This window comes from Rhagoletis zephyria, unplaced genomic scaffold (genome assembly GCF_001687245.7).
Source record: "Rhagoletis zephyria isolate East Lansing unplaced genomic scaffold, Rhagoletis_zephyria_1.1 Rzeph_scaffold_00906, whole genome shotgun sequence".
NCBI lineage: Eukaryota > Metazoa > Arthropoda > Insecta > Diptera > Tephritidae > Rhagoletis > Rhagoletis zephyria.
In genome coordinates this window covers 59889-82946 of record NW_016157990.1, presented here as the reverse complement: position 1 = coordinate 82946, position 23058 = coordinate 59889, and the positions used below count along the sequence as shown (strand labels likewise).

Below are 23058 nucleotides of genomic sequence, written 5' to 3'. Positions count from 1 at the left end.
AAATGAAAAAGGCGCGGTGGTTGAGTGCGATTAGATTGGTATTTATTATAAAATATACAAACTGAAACTTGATGACAATTGGCAAAAAAAGTTCATAAAATATAGTTTTCATGATTGAAAGTGTTTTACAGTCGCATATCATTATCACGGGTCGATTTTTCAATGCCAACGTTCTGGCCACAAACGTGCACCCACTTTTCACGCAAATTTACGCCTTTTGGCAAACCAAACATACGCACAAGCTTGTTCCAATCACACGGCACTTCATTTTATATCATCAATATGTAATAAACCAAAATTTATAATTAAAATCGTTGCAGAAAACACATTCAACCGCTAAAAAATCACTACGAAGAGGTAGAAGACGGTGTAAACAAAACCGAAAAATGTCAAAAACGCTACGAAAACTTTTTTCTGAAAATCGATTACAAATACAACGATGGCTGATTATGTGATATGTAGTCGTTGGTTCATGTTGATTATACTATACCACGAAAGTCTTACAAAAAAAAAGCAAAAAATACCTGAGCATGCATTTTTTTGATTTTCTTTTTCTAAAAATTTCTTTTAATTTTTAGTTTCTATTGATTTAAAAAGAAAAATATAAGAAAATAAATTTTTTTTTCTGTAAATTTCCATATAAAATTCAATAAATTAAAATCATTTTTCACTTAAATTGCTTTCGTAAAGAGATGAAGAAAATTTCTTATAGCCATTTTCTTCAAATATTTCGCTAAACTTTGAATGCACGATTTTGCGTGCTTAAGGCGCGGCAAAACTCCATACGAATCAGAAGGATTCGGTCTTTACTAAAAGATTTCGTATTATTTTGGCTTTTATTGGATATTCGTTGCATCTTTTGGCCTAAGAAAATTTGCCTTTGATTGAATATAAACGGGGGAAAAATAAAACAAATACCTTAACCATTTTTATGAGTTTTCTTAAAAAGTGGACTTAGCAACTTTTCAATCTAAGATAGCGATATATTTTTGATTTCATTTTTATTTTAGAAATTTATTCTATGACGTGTTTTGTTTTTTTTACATAAATTTTTGCTTTTTAATTTAGTTTTTTATTAATATTTGAATTTTATTGTTTTAAAGAGAAAAATATATTTTTTTAAATTTCATTTAATTATTAAAAACATTTAATTTTTTATTTATTTTTCTTTTATTTTATTAAATTATTAAGATAAATGATTATTTTTTAATATTTTATTTAATTTTCTTTAAATGTTATTGTTCGAGGTACTTATTTTATTATTTTAATTTATTTGTTTTTTGGATTTTAATTTTTAATTTTTAGATTTTAGTGGTTTAGGAAGAAAACAATTTTTTTGTATGACATTTAATTTTTACATTCTTTTTATTTATATTCTCTTTTTTAATGAAATTTTTTTAATTTTAAGTTAATTATTTTTTTAATTTTTAGTTTTTATTGTTTTAAAAAGAAAAAAATGTTGGATTTCTTTTTATTTAATTTAAATTTTGGAAAAGTTATTGCTGAAAGGCAGACAGAATAGCCTCAAGACCTCCTCGTTAGCAAATCTTTCAATTAAGCTTTCGGAAGGCAGAAAAGTGCTTTCAAAATGGTTGCCAGAATTGACAATTTTCTTACGAAAATTCTTGTCTTTCGAAAGACAATAGTGAGTTTATTTGCCAGAATTACTCTCTTAGTTAACATAAAAATACCTTTTTAACGATCTATCAACCGAAAGAAACCAATTTTCGATCGCAGTCATAAATCGGTTTGCAGGAAATTTTCCATGTACATACATATTTATATGTATGTTTTTTTCAGTACCACTATACCTCCTCGGAGTTCGTTACGTCACCGTTTTGTACTAAAGTTTGACAAAAATATTACTTTTGTTGGTTTTCATCACTTCTCATTCTCTTCTCATAAGTATATAAAATCTTAAAAAAGTCATATGCCTAATGATTATATTCTCTAAATAGAGAACTACTTATATTGTTACCATTACTTGCGTTGAATTTGTACGCTCCAAAAGCAGCAGTGCCGCTTTTGAAGAGAGTGTGCGTTTTATTGCGTCGTAAAAAGTAGTTGCTGAAATTTTCCAATACCTAACCGAAAGTCGGAATTGATTTAGTTGTACAAAGCCATTTATGTATATGTCTTTAAGGAGCTTTTACTATACTGTGGTGGTTTATTTAAGTTATTCAGTTCGCATAACAGCTTAGAATGAAGTTTCAGTTGTACCTGTACTCGATGTTGGAAAAGTTACTTTCATTCTTGTATTGGTCTTTTTCTAAGTGCTATTCTTTAACCTTTTATTAGCATGTTTTTGTTAAATTAATACCATGTGCATACACTCAAGAAGCAATTGTTTCAGCCGCAACCATTTCCGTGTGCAATTTCCGTTGAATTTGCCGATTTAATCCCAACCAACCAACCGGCGCTAAAGAAGTTTCACTTCAAAACTGATGCAAATATTTAGCTCATATTAGCCCTTGTACATATTTATTTAAACATATATACGGGCATATATAAATGCATACTAATATACAATACTTAACACTTTTTCTTGCACTTCTCTTCATATACATATGTAGCACTTAAATCGGATAAGTCGCAGTGGAACAGCTATACTTGCCTAGGCATGTCACGACGCAGCTACGATTCACAGCATTATAGCCAAGCGCATAGCGAACAAATGCCAGCCACCACGGAGAGTCAAGCGTTGCGGGAAGCGCAAAATAAGCTTAAGCTACTTGAATCGGACTATAAAGTGCTACATGATAAGCGTTTAAGCGATGTAAGTACTGCATAAGCATAATTTATATTACACAAATACGTACATACATACATATCGTTTTAGACCTTATTAACAATTTTGAACCTATCTACATGTTAACATATGTATTTTCCTCATTTTCTTGTCACTTTAATTATATAGTTGAAAACGCTACAAAGTGCCCATGAACGTGAGTTGGCCTCGTGTCATGAAACGGTGCGTGTCTTGCAGCAGCGCCTAAATGAACGCGACGAAGCGTTTGCCACACAAAAGCGCCGCAAATTGCCAGTCGACTACTATGCGTTGAAAGCTAAGGTGAGTGGGACGAATACTACTAGTAGTGGTGGTGGTGGTGGTATAGTCGATAATGATAGAAACAACCACAATCAAATGCAAACGGGATTTGAAGAAGAGATTGAAAGCTGCCGTAGCAGCAACTCTGGCCCCTTTGCGGTAAAGAAGAAACAGAAGTTGACCAAAAGACGATCTGCATGTGCGCATGTCTGAATGCAACAAAAAGCATAGAAATCAAATCACAAAAAAACAAAAACGTCCTATGAAATGCAACAATTTGCCAAAAGTCATACAATGAAAAATGAATCAGACAAATGCGAACAAGTGTTATGTGTACATAACTGCCAACTACAATGTACTTAAAAATTAATTTATCAGTTTTTGTTGGCGTTTATATGATTTTTGTTGCTTTTTAATTGCCATATAATTTTTTCTTAACACTTTACTGGTACTTTTTTAACTGCCGCTTTTGATTGTTATATATGTATGTTCAAAGGTATATATGTATGTGCTTTTGCATTTTTTATGGCTTTTAAAGCGGTACTTTTATGTTTGCTTTGCCATTTATGCAGTTTTCTTCCACTTTAATTCAGTTGTTAACTATTTATTTGCCGTTACGCATTTTTTCGCTTGTATCTTCATTTATCATTTAATTTATAAGCATAGCTAATTGCTTTTACGTAATCATAATTTCTTGTGCTGCGCTTCTTTCTACGAAGCTCGGATTCATCCCCGGCACGTAATATCAATGCGTCGTTGCTCTGTCATATAAATGCGTATTACGAAATAATTTTTTTTTTCTGGTTAAATGCATCAATGGCTATTATAGTTGTCATTTTATGGTGGAAATTTAATTTGCTCACATGTAACAGGAATTTTGTGGGTTAATTGTATCTTAATAATGGTTTCTTATGTTTTGTTTACAATTGTTTGTTTTTTTCTTACATAAACACAGGTCTCTTCGTTAGAGCGACGCCATTCAGAGCGCGAGGAACGTTTGCGGATGCTGGTAGATGCGCTGAGCAAAGGACGTCTAACTGGCGCCATTGAAGATCTGCTTGGTGACAACAATAATCAACGTAGTACCTAAAAGTGCGCTTGAATGAAAATCACGGTACAAAAGAAGAAATCAAAATGTAATCATCAATTAGCCTGGTTGTGGCTTCGAGCTGATCTCCCAACAAAAGCACCCTTTATATGTATGTATGATGATAACATTGCTAGCATAGCAAGTAGCTAATAAAGTGAAAGCACAAACGCGCAGTATTAAATACCAGTGCCCGCCCATATACAGAGTTGCCCCCACACAACGCCCATTTCCAAAGTACAACTTTTAGTTTTAGTTGTAATATTTTAAAAACTAATTTAAGTCTTTGACTGGTTTTATGCCCCGTGGCGCTTTTTTTAAATTAAACCTGTTTTAATATATTGAAAAGCGCAGCAATAAGTTTCCATCCAATTGCATAAGAATATATAACGAATAAAAAGAAATAGAGTTAAAGCTCAAACGACAAGAATTTTAAATTATAAATTTAATTTAAGTAGTTAAGAGTTGTGAACAGAAATTGCAAATTGTCCAAGAAATTATTTTGCAAAATAAACATCAATTAAAAAATTGTCCATAAAGCGCTTGAAAGCAAAACCAAATTTGACTGAATTTATACACATTCCAAAATGTGTTTAGAGTGAAGTAGGGTACGACGGATTTTAATTATATAGATGTATGTACATCTGTACTAGATAAGATGTGTGTGTAAGTAGTTATAAAATGAAGAAATGTACAATATTTGGATAACGTGTAAGAAATTCATTAATTAACATCACAATCTTTCGATAAGGCATTACAAACTTTGCACTAACCCTATTTTCTTGCTAGAGATATGCTTATCATATAAAAAACACGTTAAGAATGTTTTTAAACAAGCTGACATTTTCTCGATGTTTTAACTTTTACGTTTGTATCTAAACAACCAAGCATGCCCAGTCAAAGAAATCTCCTGAGCGTGACATTGCAGACAAATTTCTCCAAGCACGCCTCAACGATGAGTCTGAGAGCGCACGTTCACCCGACTAATAAAGTGTGATCGTTGTTTTGTACCAAGTCCGCAGCTGTTGCAGTTATTTCGCACTGGCGAATAGTCATATCCAACACTATTGTCCCTGATAATCGCTTAATGCGTCCTCTAAAAAAGCGAATCTTTGGACAATGAAAGATAGTCTAGCAGAAAGCAAAAAGACCAAATTACGGTCTGTAGCAGGCTAAATGTTGTAACTACCCAGACTAGACCCTGACCCGTTTCCTGTGTCTATCGTTAGTTGTAAATTTAAACTTGAGATAAGGGACGACGATTTAAGTGCATACGATCTGACTCTAGACAGGGTTAAGTATTTATCCGCTAAAACAAACACAAGAAAAGGCCGCCGCCTAAGAAACGAAAGACAGACTTTATTAATTTGATCTCTCTGGCTTTGAATAAAAATTGTTGGGTCGGTCCAGACCAGTATCAATTTCATTAGAAATATCATTTATTTGGTTGGCAATATTGTAATACGCCAGCACACTACCATGTTTGTCTAAAAGTGTTCATAATACATCGAACTTGCGAGCGCTGGTAAAAACTCTCCTTTCAATTGCCAAGAATCCAGCAGGTGATGTATTTTGCCAACAAACAATATAGAAGAAAATAACATTATAAACAATAGAATTTTGACTTTAAAATTTTAATCTCGCTATGTTTAATTCAGTAGCTATATTCATAAATTGGCGCTAATCGCTGACCCACTGTTTTTCAAAAAACTATTGTACATATATATTAAAATTATTGAGATATTTGTTTTTATTGCTATGAAATTTTTTATCAACCAAAAACTAAAAAGAAATCAGCTACTTTAAAAAAGTATGTAGCACAAATATAAATTATTCGTATATAGAATAAATGAAATTAATCAAAGGAGAAACATACTTGCCAATAAATAAGCAGTAAGCGAATGCCAAAATATGCGATTTTGAAACCGTCAGTTTCCTTCCAGAAACACTTCATATGTATGTATGATTATTATGTAGAATTAATACCTAAAATGATATTAAGTAAATACTCGTACATACCATACAAATAGTTGCGTGTTATTTTTACGGTAGTGCATAGCAATGCTAAAATTAATGAAATGATACCAAACAAAGAAAAAAATGAGAAAGTTCAACCTAACCATAAAATTTCCCCGCACTTGATTAGCAAAGTGCAGATAACAAATAAAATTGAAATGAAAAATAACTAATTATTAATTAAAATTCGCCAATTCCAGCATACTTACACGCTGACCTTTAACTAGAATCTGTTCTTAATTGCATACATTTCTTACCAGTGGTAGTTGTCACTAATGAATGAAGTCTATGCATTCATATTATGCAAATACCGCATAATTAATGAATGCAAGTTGGTCGGCATTGTTTCTCAGTTTTTAAAAGGAATACTCCAATCAACCAAAATATTTCTATAAGTATCACTCATAAATAGTCTTTTCCAGTTGTAATCTTAACAAAAGTAAATTGTGTGCAACCCAACATGCAAATAAGTACTTATATAAAAAAACCTACCTATGTAAGTTTATTTATGGTTTCAATTAACTCACCTTCTTACTAGTATTTAAGAAAAGACTTCCCTAAATATTTTTTTGCTTAATTTCGTTAAACGTATTTTCTTTTTTAATTATGGTAAAAAAAAAATTATGGAATTGGAAACGTATGCACATAGTACAGTTGTTCACAAAATAATGGGAGTGCGATATTTTGACCAGTTTTGAGTATTTTCTTTTGTCTGTTTAAGGTTTATTAATTTTTGGAAAAAGTATAGCTCATTGTCTATCCAACGCCATATAAATCCAAATTTCAAATTTTATGAAAACAAACTATAAAAATTCAACAAATTTTCGTCAGTCCTTTTCTTTTCATACAAAGGATGCTAGACAAGTTTTTTAAATGGAAGAAAATGACTAGCATCGTCAACAAAAAAATTTGCAAAGTATATTTTAGCTATACTTTAAAAAAAAATCAACAAACATTAAACAAACGAAAGAAAAAAGTTAAAACTATTAAACATACCGCACTCCTAACATTTTGTGTACAACTGATGTCTAAAGACATTCCGGTTTTATAAGTAAGTCTTACTTCGTTCACAGTATTTTAGAAGTGAATCAAAATTAGTAAATTTCTTAGCACCATAATTTAATTGTGTTCTGTAGTGCTTTGAAATATTGGCCCCTATTATGAGTTGCATTCGATTTTCGACTGTGGTCGAAAGTGCTGAGCGAACGAATTTTCATTTGGTATTATGGCGCTCATTCGATGAAGAATAGCGCTATTGTGAATTTCGCTCGTTTAGGTTGTTCACAATAGTATATTTTTCACCGCTGAGAAGCTTTGTTTACAAATCGAGCAAACTAAATATTGTGCTTATACATATTTATGTAAATTTGTTCTAATTAAAATGAAGTAAAAAAGAAAGCAAGTTTATAAAAACGTGGTAAAATGAGTACAACGAGTTCTGGTTCAACGATTCGTCAGAGGATGAGAGCTAAGTAAACTGGCCAGGAGTAGCAAATGTTTAAGAGAGTTTAAGTTTATTAGTCTTTCGAATATATTTTGATATAAAATATATTTAAGAAATTTGTCTACAGATTCATTAAAAAGTTCCGACCATCTAAAGAAGCGTTTGTGAGCCAAATCTATTTAAAATATTTTAAAACTATCAACAGCGCTACGATTTTGTTCTCAGAGATCGCGCCAACAGAGTATTGGGATTTTCTTTCACAAGTAAAACCAGCCTTTCGAGCTTGTGTTTAGTATTCACGATGTTAGAACTGCATGAAATTAATAAAAAGTGTTTAAAATTAGTGTCTAGCCGCCAAAATGTAAGAAAATATATACAAAATCATACATTTTTAACAATTTTCTAACACTTCGCTACACCATCGAAAGTAAAATTCTGTTCGACAGAAAATTCGATACTCAACGAAAATTTCGACACGCTTGCATAGCTCATAATACGAATTTCACTTTCGATCTTCGATCTTCGATAGCCAGCGAAGATCGAAAATCGAATGCAGCTCATAATAAGGGCCATTATATTGTGTAAAATATTCGTAAAGAATTTTGTAAGTTGTATTAAAATAATGCTGTATATTTACAATACGAATAATATTACAATAAATAAATAAGTTCAAAAAGTTCAAGAAAAAATAAAATATTCTAGTTAGTTATTTGAAGTAAGGCAGATGAAGATACCAGTCCATACGACAGGCGATATACACACACATCTAACCAAATTACTGCTACTTCAGCAACACTTTCCAAAAACTCTTTTTCGAGAATTTTTATGCTGTTACAGGAAACAAAAACAACAACAACAACATACTACTAGTTCGTGTTCGACTGACAAGTCATTATTGTCGGATTCAGTTGTGTCGAATGCAAGTCGTTTTTCGAGAGTCGAATCGTATCGAAAATTTTATGTCATTGCCTAAAATCTCCACTCGGCTAGTGTATTAAAACGGAAAAAATTGGAGCACGGCATAGTTTTCGACGATTTTCGCCGTTTACTTATTTGCAGCACGACAGTATACAATACCAATGTTGTCGGGTGGTACAATTTACCTTAATATACGCCTTACGCAATGAGGCTGATTAAATATTGCTGTTCGAGAGCTCTCTTTGTGTTGAATTGTCTACGTACATTTAATGTTTTGGTGCATTTTTTGTGCAATCGACTGTCGCTTTCGACTCTGGTTATATTTAACTTCATATTTTTAAAGGCAAGTTTTACTAATTTGTTAATAAAAAGTAACATATTAAACTATTTTAATTTTTGAACTTAACAAAATTAATCTAAGTATTAAGAATCAATTTCTCGGTGGTATGTATAATTTTTCACTTCACACGGTATGTGCTTTTTTATTTTATTCAATTTACAGCAATAAAATACACTAGAGGATAATTATCTTGATATACAAGCGATCTAATCACCAAGAAGGTGTAAATTAGAGATGGTATTCTATCGGAATCCGCAATAAAATTTAAAATGCAAATCCCCGATTTATAACACCTTGCCAAACATATCTCATCATAAGTTTTCGAAAACGAATTACAAAAAATTTCGAACGAAAAATTACACTGTAGATGACACAACGCCGAAACCGGGATGACGGAAATTCGTTCCAAAATAAAACAAAAAATTTCTCGAACATGTGTTAGCTTATTTCACGTATAGAACCCATACAAAATTTGAACCGAATCGGAGATATGACATATTTTTTTTACGAAATCTGTCCGACTTAAAAAAGAATAGCTCATATGTAAGTTTCCGGATTGCTTAAAATTTAGTGCAAAGTTTAAACAAAATGCATGGCTTAAAGTATACAGGATATTTTTAACTAAATATTCGAAAATTATTGTTATTTTTAATTTTGCTCTCATTTATTTAATGAACAAATTATATACCAATCGAAAGTATTAAGCCGATAGAATGAGAAAACATCGGGTTGTCTATTTTTTCCTGGCTTACTTAGTGGGTTGGCAGGTATGTATTGACAGGTAAGTAATAATAGTAATTTGCACTAATCTGTTTAACAGCCGACCCACTTCTTAACACGTAAAATTTCATACAAAATAGATTTGAAGCATTAAAGAGTGGGGTGAAGGTCGTGCCTTATTTGGGTCTTCTACTATCAGAATTTTTAGAAAAAATTTTGATTGCAATTTTGTAGCGCATAAAATTTGTACCGTTGATTTTTGGAAATTTGTTTGCTAGCGGATGTTCGACAATTTTCGAAATTCCTAAGCTCCTAGTTACTTTAAACATGCAATTTTTTATATTAAAATTTAATGGGCACTTTAAAGCCATAGCATAGCTATGTAGCTTTTTTTATTCCGAATAAAAAAATTGCCATCTCCCTGATGAAATAAAATACTCAAATTCCACTTCACCCAACAAATATATTAATTGCGTATATTTTTTTAATTAAAAGCATACATTCATAAGTTTCATAGTTTAACAATAAAGTGTACACAAGTACAGACAGATTTTTTTTTTGTTCTTAAAATCTCATTTGCCCAAAAATTATGCATTTTATATTTGTATATTTCTTGTATCGCCGTATTGGTGCATTTATACACACAAATAATAATTATGTAAGTGTATTCAGTTAACCACAAATAGTTGTACGTATGTGAATATATATATATATTTTTTAAATTTCGATGCCAAAATTGTTGTATTCCGCAATCAAGTTTTAAAATTTATTTTTGTAATCCCAAACAACAGCAACATGTTTTAACGTCTGTAAATATAAATATGTACGTATATATCTAAGGATTAAGGGCTGAATAGAGCATAACAAATTTTAATTAATACACACACAATGTTTTATCTTGCAATATATATTCTTTTTTTGTAATTTACAATTTTACACACATATTCATTTGGTATATAATATTCTCCTTAGCTTTTAAAGATTTTACTTTTTCTTTTGCAACAAGTAGTAAGTTTTGGTTAATACATACATATATATTTTTGGAGTTTATTATGCAAAGTAGGTAGCATAATTTTTTATACATATGTGGCATATTTTATTAAAAATTTACGCATCTGTATTTGTTTTTATATGCTTAGTTTCTTTATTGTGATTCACATTTCCATCTAGTAGGGTAGTCCAATTTACAACGCTCGAAAGTTATCCGTTTCATACGATATTTGCAACAAATAAATACAAAATAAAACTATAGATGCATTTAGCACTGCGCGCAAAACTTTTTTAAGGAATCAGTCCATGATACATACATATTTTAAAATTGAGAAAGTGTTGTTTTTTTTAGTTGTTTAAAAAGTTTACAACGAATTTTTTCATAAGTGGATGGTTTCGGCTGACATCGGCTGCGCAAAATATTGTACATTTCCATATATAAATTATATTTTAGGTAGATTGAAAAACATAAACGATAATGAGGTGAAGATTTTGGCATCCTAGGCCCTTAGGTATTTGTTATCCTGCAAAAAGGAAATAAGTTTATCATAAAGAACAGTAATGTTTTGCAGGGCAGCAAGCCTGCAATTAAAAAAAATATTCGTAATTTTATAATATAGTTTTGCAACCAAAATTCAAAGCGTAATTTAATAAGAAACTGTTGTTCAGTTTTCATTTGAACTGAACCGAATAAATTCAATCTGTAGTTTTCGGCTCGGTTCTAGTAATTTAAAACAAAAAAAACGTTCCGTTTATAGCCCAAATGCGTCAATGGTTCGATTCAAAGACAGCTTTTTTTCAAAACCGGTTTGCTGCCCCTATAAAAATAAAAGATTTCTGTTTCAATCTTTATAATTAAAGCTCTATACATTCAGTGATGGGCATACAAAAATAATTTTGAATTAAAGTTGTCGTTTATTTAGTAAAGTTTTTACTTAAGTAAAAAAGCATTTGCAATTACTGGTTTTGTTTCCTAACGCAACGCTGGATGCCCGCAATAGCCCAGAAATCGTTCCCGTACTCAACAAAATGGGCAATGGAGAACGCATGCATTCCTCAGTTGGATCGTAAATGCTTTCTTCTTCGTGCCCGAAATAGCCCGGACTTTTTCTCCGGCAAAAATTGATAAAGTGTCGAAAGTGCATATCAGCTGTTTTGTGTTTCTATGTTGCTTGTCTTTAATTTGTGCTTTTAACGGCCCGTCTCCACAGGCAAAATTTTTTGCCTTCAAAATGTCATTTTTATTGCCTGACATAAATTTGTATGTGGACATTTTTTATTTCGATAACAGCATTTATAAGATGGCTATTTTTGCCGGTTAATCACTTAAAAAATTTAAAAAATATGCTATTTCACTCCCAAATACATAATAACAAATATTTTAATAGAAAACAGCTCAATTTTTGCTTTTATATTAAAGTATCGATCATGTTGCCGCCACGAAGTCATCGCGCATATGTAAATGTAGCTGTCAAAGTACCAAATTGCTAGCAATATTTATCAAGATAAAAGCTCTGATAATTGTTGCTTGCCAGGAGCAATATGCGGTCTCCATTGGCAATATTTTGCCTGATAACATTATCAAGATAAAAACTTTTGCCTGTGGAGACAGCAAGTAAGGAATAGTGAATGACCCGTTGGATGCATTTTCAATCCTTATGTACTTATTTAAATTTGTAAAACCAAAATTCAATTTCCAACTGTTTGCACTTAAGTGGAAACAACAAAAAACCACGTAAATCAGCTCTTTCTCAAACTCTGGCACGAAATGTGGTTTTTTGCATTCCCGCACTTTTGGATATTTTACCGTTTTTGAGAGCAACCTTATCGCTTACTCTCTAATTACCGAATCCGGTCCGGATTGTACGGGAATGAAACTACTATTTGAGGTGCCAAAGTACGAATGAATTGAGTAGATTTCTTAATATTAAACGGTTAAGGAAAATAAACAATAATCGGTGATTTTTTTTTATTTATTTCATAAATTAGCAAAATAATGAAATTCATCGTGAGTTTTGATACTTTTCAAGTTTTTTTTTTAAATTGTTTGTATTTTTTTTTTCTGGATTCTTCGTGTCTTATTTTTCCGGAGTATTTTTAGAACTTTAGCAATTTTTCGGGAGATTTTTTTTTATTTTTATGGGATTATTCGGTACTTTTTTGGGACTTTCGGAATTATCTCGGAGTTTCCGGGAGTCTTTCGTCCTGTTTGGAACTTCTCGGGATTACTTTTGTATACTTTTTTTATGTATGTTACCGCATAACTTTGCACCACGTTAACCGATTTCTTTTTTTAAAGGAAAGGTGGTCCGATTCTAATTTGGTTTAAATTCGATCATTGGATCAGGAAGAGATTAACGATAATCTTAAATTTTCATACGAAAATTGAAGTCGGTTTTGTTTTTTGCTTAAAAATTACTTGTTTTCTAACCGGTCTATCATCGTAAAAATATCTTTAATTCTCTGTGTAGAGGCTTTTGAGTCGACATTTTTGGTTTTTGCTAACGGGACTTAAACCGTTGATATAATTTGAATGTTTTCATTCTCAAAATTTCATTCGTTATATTTATGGAGCATTTTTGGGTGACAATTTTTTCAGAGAACTCAGCAAAACTTTTGTTAAATGGAGTTTTTCGTTTTATCAAGGTTCGTTATGTCGACGATTCACTGTAAATGTATATTTATGTATTATTATGTATATTGATTGAATTTTGCAATTTTAATATAATCATTAAGATTTTCACTACATCTTGTGACTGTCCGAAGTATGTAATGAAAACAATTTACTTTTAGCGACAAAGTATGCATGGGTGGTATAAAAATATACGCGGGGAAAAAAGTTTAAAATTAAAGTTAAAATGTTAAGGGGCGAATCTTAAGATTTTTCTAAATGGATAAAAAAATATCCGTATTTTTTTGTTAAAAAAAAGTATATATTTAAAACTGCCTCAAAGCAAAGCAACTTTTTCGTAGAAATGGTATAGAATTCTTGAAAATAAATATTTTTCGATTGAAAACCTCTTCTTCTTTGTAGGAGACTTCCAATAACAATACCCAATTTTTATTTAACCATATTTTAATATTACCTATTTTTTAAAGGTACCACATAAACCACAAAAAAGCAATGGGAAGACAACTGGGTTCTATTATTGGAAGTCTACTGAAAAGAAATGAAAATATTAAGTTCTATACCATTTTTACGAAAAAGTGTTTTTCCCCGTATAAATATATACATATTTTTTTTTACAAAAAAATACTGGTATTCTTTTTTTTTCAATTAGAAAAATCCTATGAGGTTAGAACTTAATATTTAAAACTTTTTTCAAACCTAACTGGTTATTGGGCTATCTAGTTATGTAGTGAAATTCAGAATTTTATTACAGTCCTATTCTAAAAAAGTCACAAAACTCAGCGCATCATTATTGTAATTTATACTGCGCCTCAAAGTATGACGCTACAACAAATAGGTATGTCACTAAAAAAAAATTTTTTTTTTTTTTTCATTTCCTTAGACTTAAAATCTAGTTTTTGTGTAATTTTTTAAGGCGCAGTACAAATCACAATAGTGAGGCGCTGATGTTTGTGGCTTTGTTAGATTAGGCGGTTAGTTTCCAAAACTATTAACCAGAAAGGTGTGATGAATACTGCCACATTTTATTTCACGATGGAATTTAGCGACACCACTTTCGAACTCACCCATTTTTACCCACTTTGCTCCTCTTCACTTTACTACAATTGAGTTTCCGCAGCGACAATCAGCACCACGTTTAGTTCGCCACAAGTAGCTGGTAATCTATACACTAAACTCTAAGTCAGCGTAAATTGCCACTTTTATACTTTTTCCACAGCTAAGCAAATCCTTTACACATATTGCATAATACACAGCATAGGGTCGAAGCGCTTCCGTTAATACAATTTAAATTTTCCGCCTAACTGAGTGCCAAGTAATTCTTTTTAGCTACGCTACATCGGCGTTTAAAAGAAAGAAAAAAAAATTAATCATTACGATTAAATTTCGTTTGATTGGATTCTTCTTATCACAAATGTGCACCAGCAGGCAGGACATAGCCCGCAGCCAGGATACCGCTAGCACGTTGTGCTGTTAAGAAAGTGTGAAGTGCGTGTGAGTTTAGTTTTGTTAGTGGATTGCTTGTTAACTCCGTTTTTATGTATGTAGTTGCAATTTTGTTTGTGGCAATCGACTCCTTTGTGCCGCTCGAATGCTTCTTCAATGTAATAAAGTAGAAAATAATGAATGAAAATCAGTTTATGAATGAAATAGATGAACATGCATAAGTATGTGTGTACCTTTTTTTTAAGGGTTCAAAAATAGATTTGTACTAATATATTATTTGGGGCATATGCATACACATATAACAAAGCATGTGTCATAACGCTTTATTGTTTGCAGTTAAAAAAAAAAAATTACGAAATGTATTGACGTCATGAAATTAATTTATAAGTAAAAGTAGCTGGTAGAAAATTGAGTGTATTCCATGATTATAACAGGGGTAATAAGAGGGAGATGAAGGATATGACACTGGCTTTTTTGCTTTAATTTATTTTCTTCATCAATTGTGCGTATCATAACTTTGCCCATTTATCTTAATATTTTTTAGTTATAATTATTTGTTTATAAAAATATAGTATTTTCTTTAACAAAAGTCATGAACATAAATCCAAGCTTCAATTATTGTGCAACATTTAAAAAAAATCAACAAACTTTCGTAAAAGTTTATGGCCCTATTTATAAAAAATAAATTTAATGACTTTATAAAGAGACATTTTCATAAAAATTTTATGTTTATAAACCAATAAAGTCGAATTTATTTTTTATGAATTTGGATGTTAGAGTTTTTTAATAAAATTTTTTAGAAATATTTTGAGTATGCAGTTTTGTAGTACAACGAACTTGAAACTTGGCTACAAAATGCCGTTGATTTTATGATTTTTTATTTTTTTTTTGTTGAGGATGTCGGCCATTTTCTTCCATACAAAGTATGGTCGACAAAAAAAAAATAAAAATTGTCAAAAATCAACGGCATTTTGCGGCCACTTGAAACTTTCGCTTTGTTATACTAAATTTGAGTTGAAACTGCGTACTCAAAATATTTATAAAAAATTTAATCAAAAAGCTAGAAGTTTTAACGAAAGTTTTTTTTTGGTGTTGGTTACGGCGTTTGAAATGTGAATATATATGGTGTTAAGTATTACATATTATTAACTGGGCTTTAATAAAAAATTAATAAGCATTAAACAAACGAAAGGAAAATAGTCAAACTGGTCGAGATGTCTGTCGCCTCCCTTTTTTATATAACAGTATTGAGCATGCATTTTTATAACATGTTTCCACTGTGTATAAAAAAATTTAGGCACGAAACCCCAAGAAGTCCCGATAATCCTGAAATCCTGAAGAATTTCGAAGATCCCAAAAAGTCCGGAAAACCTAAAAATAGTCCCGAAAACAAAATATCTCGAAAAGTATTACACTAAAAATGCCAAATAGTTCTGAAAACCTAAAGAAAAAGCCAAAAAATAACCAAAGTTTTAATCTAAAAAAATAATAAAATAAAATAAAATTCCCCAAATAGTTTTTATAAATGAGTTGTTTAATAAAACTTAAACAAAATGGCGTATGTCACTTCATATCTCTTGTACTTAAATGACCGGTTACTTGTAACCGAATGCATCTGTAAATCGCTATATCGTCATAACCTAATGACAAAATCTTTTCCCTTTCGGTGAACGAATAACCGACGCGTTGAGATACAAGTAACCTGCCATTGCAGCAAAAGAGGTGGAAAGTGATTTATGCCACTTTAAAAATAAAAACTTGTTAAATAAGCAATTGGGTATTATTTTTTTTTTAATTCTGAAGAGAAACAGAGTTTTCCGATTAAAAAATATTGATTTTTAAGGATTCTATTCCATTTCTACGAAAAATAGTTTTTCCCATATAAAAAGCACGGGCAACTTTGAGTGATTTTGAGTGGCCTCTAAACATTTTTTGAATGAAAAAAAACAGGGGGTATATACATATTTTTTTTTATTATATAGAACAAGGCTAGAGGGCGCGAGCATAAAAATTCCGATTTCACTTTTCTCGCATTGGACTTTCGGATCACCCTAATGTACATGTACTTTGTCTCAAGGTCCAAAAGGATCCAATAATCATATAAACAAGGTATTCTTATTTTAGAAAAATTTTCTAAGATTCAAATAAAGCCTTTTTCGTACATTGTGTCTAGTCTTAAGTTTGACAGTGATTCGTTTTAAATATATTTACTGTGTACAGCGATTTTTGTTTCCACAACGCAAAGGTCCTTGGCCATCAAAGCAGGCTTTTCATTGACGTCATTGCCAAGGATTTGCAAATGTTCATTCATAAAACAAGATATTTAATATTTTCTATACAGCATTACAAAAAACCACAACAACACAAAAACGCACCTACACACATGCATACACATTATTCTCTGAAGTGCAGTGGTGCACATGTGCGATAAGAAAATTCAATCAATCAGCGCTAAATTGAAGTTCACTGAGAAGGAAGAAATCGGAGAACTTCTTTCACTACGAAATCGCAAATGGTGTCGGCTTTGCAGGCTAACGATTTGTATAAAAGCGGTAAAAATGCCCTCAGGAGGTCAGTCAAGTCAGAGCGAATAGCCCGACAAGGACATATTCCAAGTGCGCCAAACAGCATTTAAAAAAAAACCCCGGTATATAAATATTATAACTCTAACTTAAAAGGATAAGCAAAGAATAAACTAAGCGAAACGATAAGATGGGATTTGGGTATTGGCAGTTGAAGGCAACTGTCATTTACCTACTTGTAGTCAACATTTTGGCTCGAATTGAGCCTCGCACTTGTGACCGTGAATATTGTTATGAGCGTTTCGAAGGTGAAAGTGATCGATACTCAAACGGTGATGTAAACTGGTTGCGAGAAAACGCGTCTTACAGGAAATTTACTAATACAGACTTTGATGCCAGACTAAGGACTTACCGCTCAATCAAATCAGATAGTCAGCAGCAACACATTGTAAGTACCACCAAACTTTGCAACGAGCATGCGGAACAGCGCAGTTCAGACAAAAGCAATGACGGTCAACAGGTTAAAAACAATCAGTTAAATGAGCGCGATGAACGAATCACTGCTGACAGGCGCTACAATAACGATGAGCGGCGAGTAATTGCGAGGAGTGATGATGAGCGCGAAAGACGAGAACATGGGCGACGAGATGCTACCGAACGCGCAGACACTCGTGAGAATCGACGCGAATTAGTTCAGCGATTTGAAGACCGCGTAAAACGATTTGCTTCTAACAGGATTTTTGATGATAGTGAGGAACGACGAGCACTTAATAGAGATACTGATGAGAGGGCCGGACGTGGAGATGAACGCCGGGATATTGTCGCACGCGCTCAAACCCGCGAGGACCAAAGGGAAGTAATTAAGAGATTTGGAGAACGCGAAGAACGATCAGCTGCTACCGATCATCATGAGAAAGGACGAGAACATGGGCGAGACGAACGAAAAGACGAACGACGAGCACATGCCAGAAGTGTTGATGTGCGCGGCATACGAGAAGACCAACCACAAGATGTTACCACGCGGATTTATAATCGCAAAGAACGATCTGCTGGTACAAAACGTTTCGACGATCGTGAGGAACGACGAAAAATTACCAGAGGTATTGATGAGGAGAAAAGACAAGAAGACGAACGAATAAACACTGTAGCACGCGCTGAAACCAGTGAGGACCAACGAGAACTAGGCCAGCAGTTGGACGACCGTGACGGACGATCTGCCAGAGCAAAAAGTTTCGGTAACCGTGAGGAACGGCTAACTGCCAATAGTATTAATAAGCGGGAATCACGAAAAGGCGAGCGACGAGATGCTACCACTCGCACGGAAGCTCGAGAGGACAAACGAGAAGCAGCTCGGCGTTTTTATGACCTCGAAAGACAAGAAAACGAACGAAGAAATACTATAGCACGCGTGGAAACCCATGAGTACCACCAAGAACTAGCCCGACAGATTGCTAATGGTAAAGAACGATCTGCTGATACAAAAGGTATTGATGACCGTGAGGAACGACGAGCACATCCCAGGAGTGTTGATGAGCGCGAAAGACGAGAAGGTGAACGGCGAGATGTTTTTGATGGCGCTGAGATCCGTAAGAACGGACGAGAATCAACCCAGCGGTTTGATGATCACGAAGAACGATCTGCAGCTACCAAACAAATTGATGAGCGTGAGGAACGACAAACAATCGGCAAAAGTGTTGATGATCGAGAAAGACAAGAAAATGAACACAGAGATGCTATAGTACGCGCTGACAACGTTATGTACCGACGAAATCTAGTTCAGCGCGAAGAACGATCAGTTATTTCCAGGCGGTTGGATGAGCGTGATCAACGACGAACACTCGAGAGAAGTGTTGATGAGAGGGAAATTCGAGAAGAAGAACGAGAAGATGTTACTACTCGCGCTAATGCGCGTGACGTCCGTGACGACCGACGAGAACTAACCCGGCGATTTGATTATCGCGACGAGCGATCAGCTGCTACCATACGTATTGATGAGCGTGAGGAACGGCGAACAATCGGCAGAAGTGTTGATGAGCGTGAAAGACGAGAAGAAGAACGAAGAGACGCTACTACTCGCGCTGAAGGTCATGACGACCGCCGACAATTAACCCAGCGGTTTGATGATCGCCAAGAACGATCAGATGCCACCAAACCAATTGATGAGCGTGAGGAACGGCGAGCAACCGGCAGAAGTGTTGAGCGAGAAAGACGAGAAGATGAACACAGAGATGCTATCGCACGCGCTGAAAACCTTGAGGACCGACGAAATCTAGGTCAACGCTTTTCTGATCGCGAAGAACGATCAGTTACTACCAGAATGTTTGATGACCATAAGGAGCGACGAACAATCGACAACAGAATTGATGAGCGGGAGACCCGAGACCGCGAGGAGCGATCAGCTGCTACCAGGCAGATTGATGAGCGTAAGGAGCGGCGAGAAATCGGCAAAAGTGTTGACGAACGAGAGAGACGAGAATTAACCCAGCGATTTTATGACCGCGGGTATATATCTGTTAGTCCAAGGAGTTTCGATAATCGTGTGGACCGGCTAACAATTTCCAATGACGTTATTCAGCAAGAATCACGAAGGAATGAACGACGAGGCGTTATAGCACGTGCTGATACCCGTGAGAAGCGACGAGAACCAACTCGGCGATTAGATGAGTATGATAACCGAAGATCTCATGTAAGGAGTGTAGCTGAGCGCCGAAGACGAGAAGACGACGGACAAGATGCTCCCACACGCGCTGAATTCCGGGAGGACCATCGAGATGTTATTGCAGAACAATTTGCTCTTTCTAAACGAATTGGTGACCGCGAGGAACGAAAAACAATCGATAGAAGTATTGATGAGCCAGAAAGACGAGACGATGAACGAAAGTATGCTATTGTCGGCACTAACAACCTTAAGGACCGAAGAAATCTAGGTCAGCACTTTGCTGGTCGCGAAGAAAGATCAATTACTTTCAGGCGGTTCGATGAGCGTGAGCAGCGACGAACAATCGACAAAAGAATTGGTGAGCGGGAAAGACGATATGAAGTGAGAAGAGACGCTATTACCCTCCTTGAAGCTCGCGAGGAGCGACGAGAATTAACCCAGCGATTTGAAGATCGCGAGGAACGATCACCTACTACCAGACGAATTGATGACCGTGAGGAACGGAGAGAAATTGGCAAAAGGGCAGTCGAGCAAGAAAGACGAGAAGATGAAAGACGATATGCTATTGCAAGCGTTGACGCCCGACGAGAATTAACTCAGCGGTTTAATGACCGTGTGGATCTGTCTTTTAGTCCAAGGAGTTTCGATAATCGTGAGGACCGGCTAACAATTGCCAATGACGTAATTGGGCGAGAATCACGAAGAGACGAACGACGAGGCGCAATCGCACGTGTAGATACCCACGAGAACCGACGAGAGCCAACTGGACGGTTAGATGAGCATGAGGACCGACGATCATATGTCAGGAGTGTTGCTGAGTGCGAAAGACGAGAAGACGAATGCGTTGAATTCCGAAAGGACCGTCGAGATGTTATCGCAGAACAATTTTCTCCTACCAAACGAATTGGTGAGCGCGAAGAACGACAAACAATCGACAGAAGTGTTGACGAGCCAGAAAGACGAGAACAGCAACGAAAATATGCTATTTTAGGCACTAACAACCTTAAGGAGCGAAGAAATCTAGGTCAACGCCTTACTGATCGCGAAGAACGAACAGTTAATTCCAGGCGGTCGGATGAGCGTGAGCAACGACGAGTATTCGACAAGAGTGTTTCTGAGCAGGAAATGCGAAAAGAAGGACGAAGAGACGCTACTACTCGCGCTGAAGATCGTGAGGGCCGACGAGAATTAATCCAGCCACTGGATGAGCGCGAGGAACGATCAGCTGCGGCCAGGCGGAGTGATGAGCGTGAGGAACGGCGAGCAATCGGCAGAGGTGTTCATGAGCGAGAAAGACGGGAAGATGAACGTCGATATGCTATTACACGCGATGACGCCCGACGAGAATTAACCCGGCGGTTTGATTACCGCGAGGATCTATCTCTTAGTCCAAGGAGTTTAGATAATCGTGAGGACCGGCAAACAATTTCCAGTGACGTAATTGAGCGAGAATTACGAAGAGACGAACGACGAGGCGCTATAGTACGTGCTGATAATCGCGAGAACCGACGAGAACAAACTCGGCGATTAAATGAGCGTGAGGACCGAGGACTACATGTCAGGAGTGTTGCTGAGCGCGAAAGACAAGATGCTACGAGACGCGCTGAATACCGAGAGGACCATCGAAATGTTATCGCAGAACAATTTGCAGCTAGCGGGCGGTTTTATGAGCGTGAGGAACGACGATCAATCGATAAAAGTTTTGATGAGAGGAAAAGACTCGAAGATGCCCGACGAGATGCTGTCACTCGCGTTGGAACCCTTGGATACCGGCGAGAGCTAGACCAGAAATTTGATGATCGCGAAGAACGACGAACAATCGATAGTAACATTAATGAGCCAGAAAGACGAGAAATAGCTCGTAGGATTGATGATCACGTAAAATATGGTGTGGGTACAAAGCATTTCGATGAGAGTGAGGAACGACGAGAAATTGGCAGTAGTGCTAATGAGTGGGAAAGACGAGAAGGCGATATATCTGCTTCTCAGAGGCATAATGAACGCGAAAATCGTTTCGCCGCTAACAGGCTTTCCGGGGATCGTGAGGAACGGGAAGTTACAAGGCTTGTTGACAAGCGCGACGCTTCATCGCGCGTTGCTGACAGCGAAAAAAATATTTCAACAATGCGCACGGACTACCGTTCAGTAGAAAGGACACAAGCACAGCGCTGCAATGGTCGTGAGGAACAATCCTTGTTTTTCACACGTTTAGATGGTGGTGCAGTCAACGTGGCCTTTAGCGGTCGGCAGATGCAATCAAAACTCGATATAAATGCCAAAGAGGATGATTTGCGAAGAAGCACTGACACTCATACGAAACGCGGATATATTTTACTTGGACAAGGGGCAATATTAGCTTTGGCTTTATTGAAATCACTAAAGGGACACGACCTCGAGATAAAGTAAGACAACTATTAATGACATTTCAATATTAATTCAATAATTCTTTATTTTAGAAAAGGGCAACGGCAATATTTTAGCAGTTCATCAAATTTAATTGGTTTTTAAAAATATCTGAATCAGGAAGAATTTTAAAATACTTGAAAATGGATTAATGAATTGTATGTATATAATAAAGAAGTGTACCTAAAGCAAATCCTTGGCAATATCGCTGTGTTATGCAAACAATTATATATTTATGTGCATATGTATCATAAAAAAGGCCAATATATAGCAAAATAATACAAAAAAAATTGGGAATAAATGTAAATATTTCGCCAAACCTGTTATTAATTCTGTACAAGTTATTTATTATAAATAAGCCCATATAAAATACCTTCAATAAAAATGTTACTCTAATTAAAAGAGCCAATTCAAATTATATTTTTGTAAATTTATTATGAAAATTTTAGGTATTAGGCCAGTTTGCAGCTCTCAAGAAAAGCAAAAACTCCGTATAAAATGACGTACAAGAAATGGATAAGAAATTTTCTTTGTAAAATTTTCTTGGGGCAGTACGCAGTTATTAAGAAATTTGCTACGCTTTCTACTACGGTTTTCTAAACTTTCTTGTGAAAAAAGAGGTTCTCTTAACCCAGGTTTGCAACAGAAATATATGCCCGTTCCTTTATTTNCTTTCTTGTGAAAAAAGAGGTTCTCTTAACCCAGGTTTGCAACAGAAATATATGCCCGTTCCTTTATTTCTTGTGGAAAGAGCGAGACAACAAGCTGTGAGATATCAGTTGTCAAAATTCCTTAAGAGCGAAATACACCACACAAGCGGTTTGACAAACCAAGC

General features: G+C 34.7%; 2 protein-coding genes and 1 long non-coding RNA gene across 4 annotated transcripts in view; 2 read left to right on the top strand and 1 right to left on the bottom strand.

Moving 5' to 3' along the window:
- LOC108361993 (serine-rich adhesin for platelets) overlaps nt 1-4947 on the top strand; it is a 76382-nt gene extending 71435 nt beyond the window's left edge. For both annotated transcript variants that reach the window (XM_017614812.1, XM_017614811.1), the window contains exons 6-8: nt 2574-2776; nt 2918-3070; nt 4005-4947. In XM_017614812.1, the coding sequence (XP_017470301.1) occupies nt 2574-2776; nt 2918-3070; nt 4005-4139 (491 nt within the window). In that variant the 3' untranslated portion in view covers nt 4140-4947. The remainder of the gene's footprint in view (nt 1-2573; nt 2777-2917; nt 3071-4004) is intronic.
- A 5075-nt stretch (nt 4948-10022) lies between these two features.
- Nucleotides 10023-14477, bottom strand: LOC108362003 (uncharacterized). The gene is made up of 2 exons (XR_001847392.1): nt 14261-14477; nt 10023-11088 (listed from the first exon to the last, which is right to left on the bottom strand). It is a non-coding gene; the product is annotated as an uncharacterized LOC108362003 (long non-coding RNA).
- A 2756-nt stretch (nt 14478-17233) lies between these two features.
- On the top strand, nt 17234-22459 carry LOC108362002 (trichohyalin-like). The gene is made up of 2 exons (XM_017614820.1): nt 17234-22222; nt 22277-22459. The coding sequence occupies exons 1-2, from the start codon at nt 17352-17354 to the stop codon at nt 22326-22328; spliced, it is 4923 nt and encodes a 1640-aa protein (XP_017470309.1). The 5' UTR covers nt 17234-17351; the 3' UTR covers nt 22329-22459.
- The last annotated feature ends 599 nt before the right edge of the window (nt 22460-23058 follow it).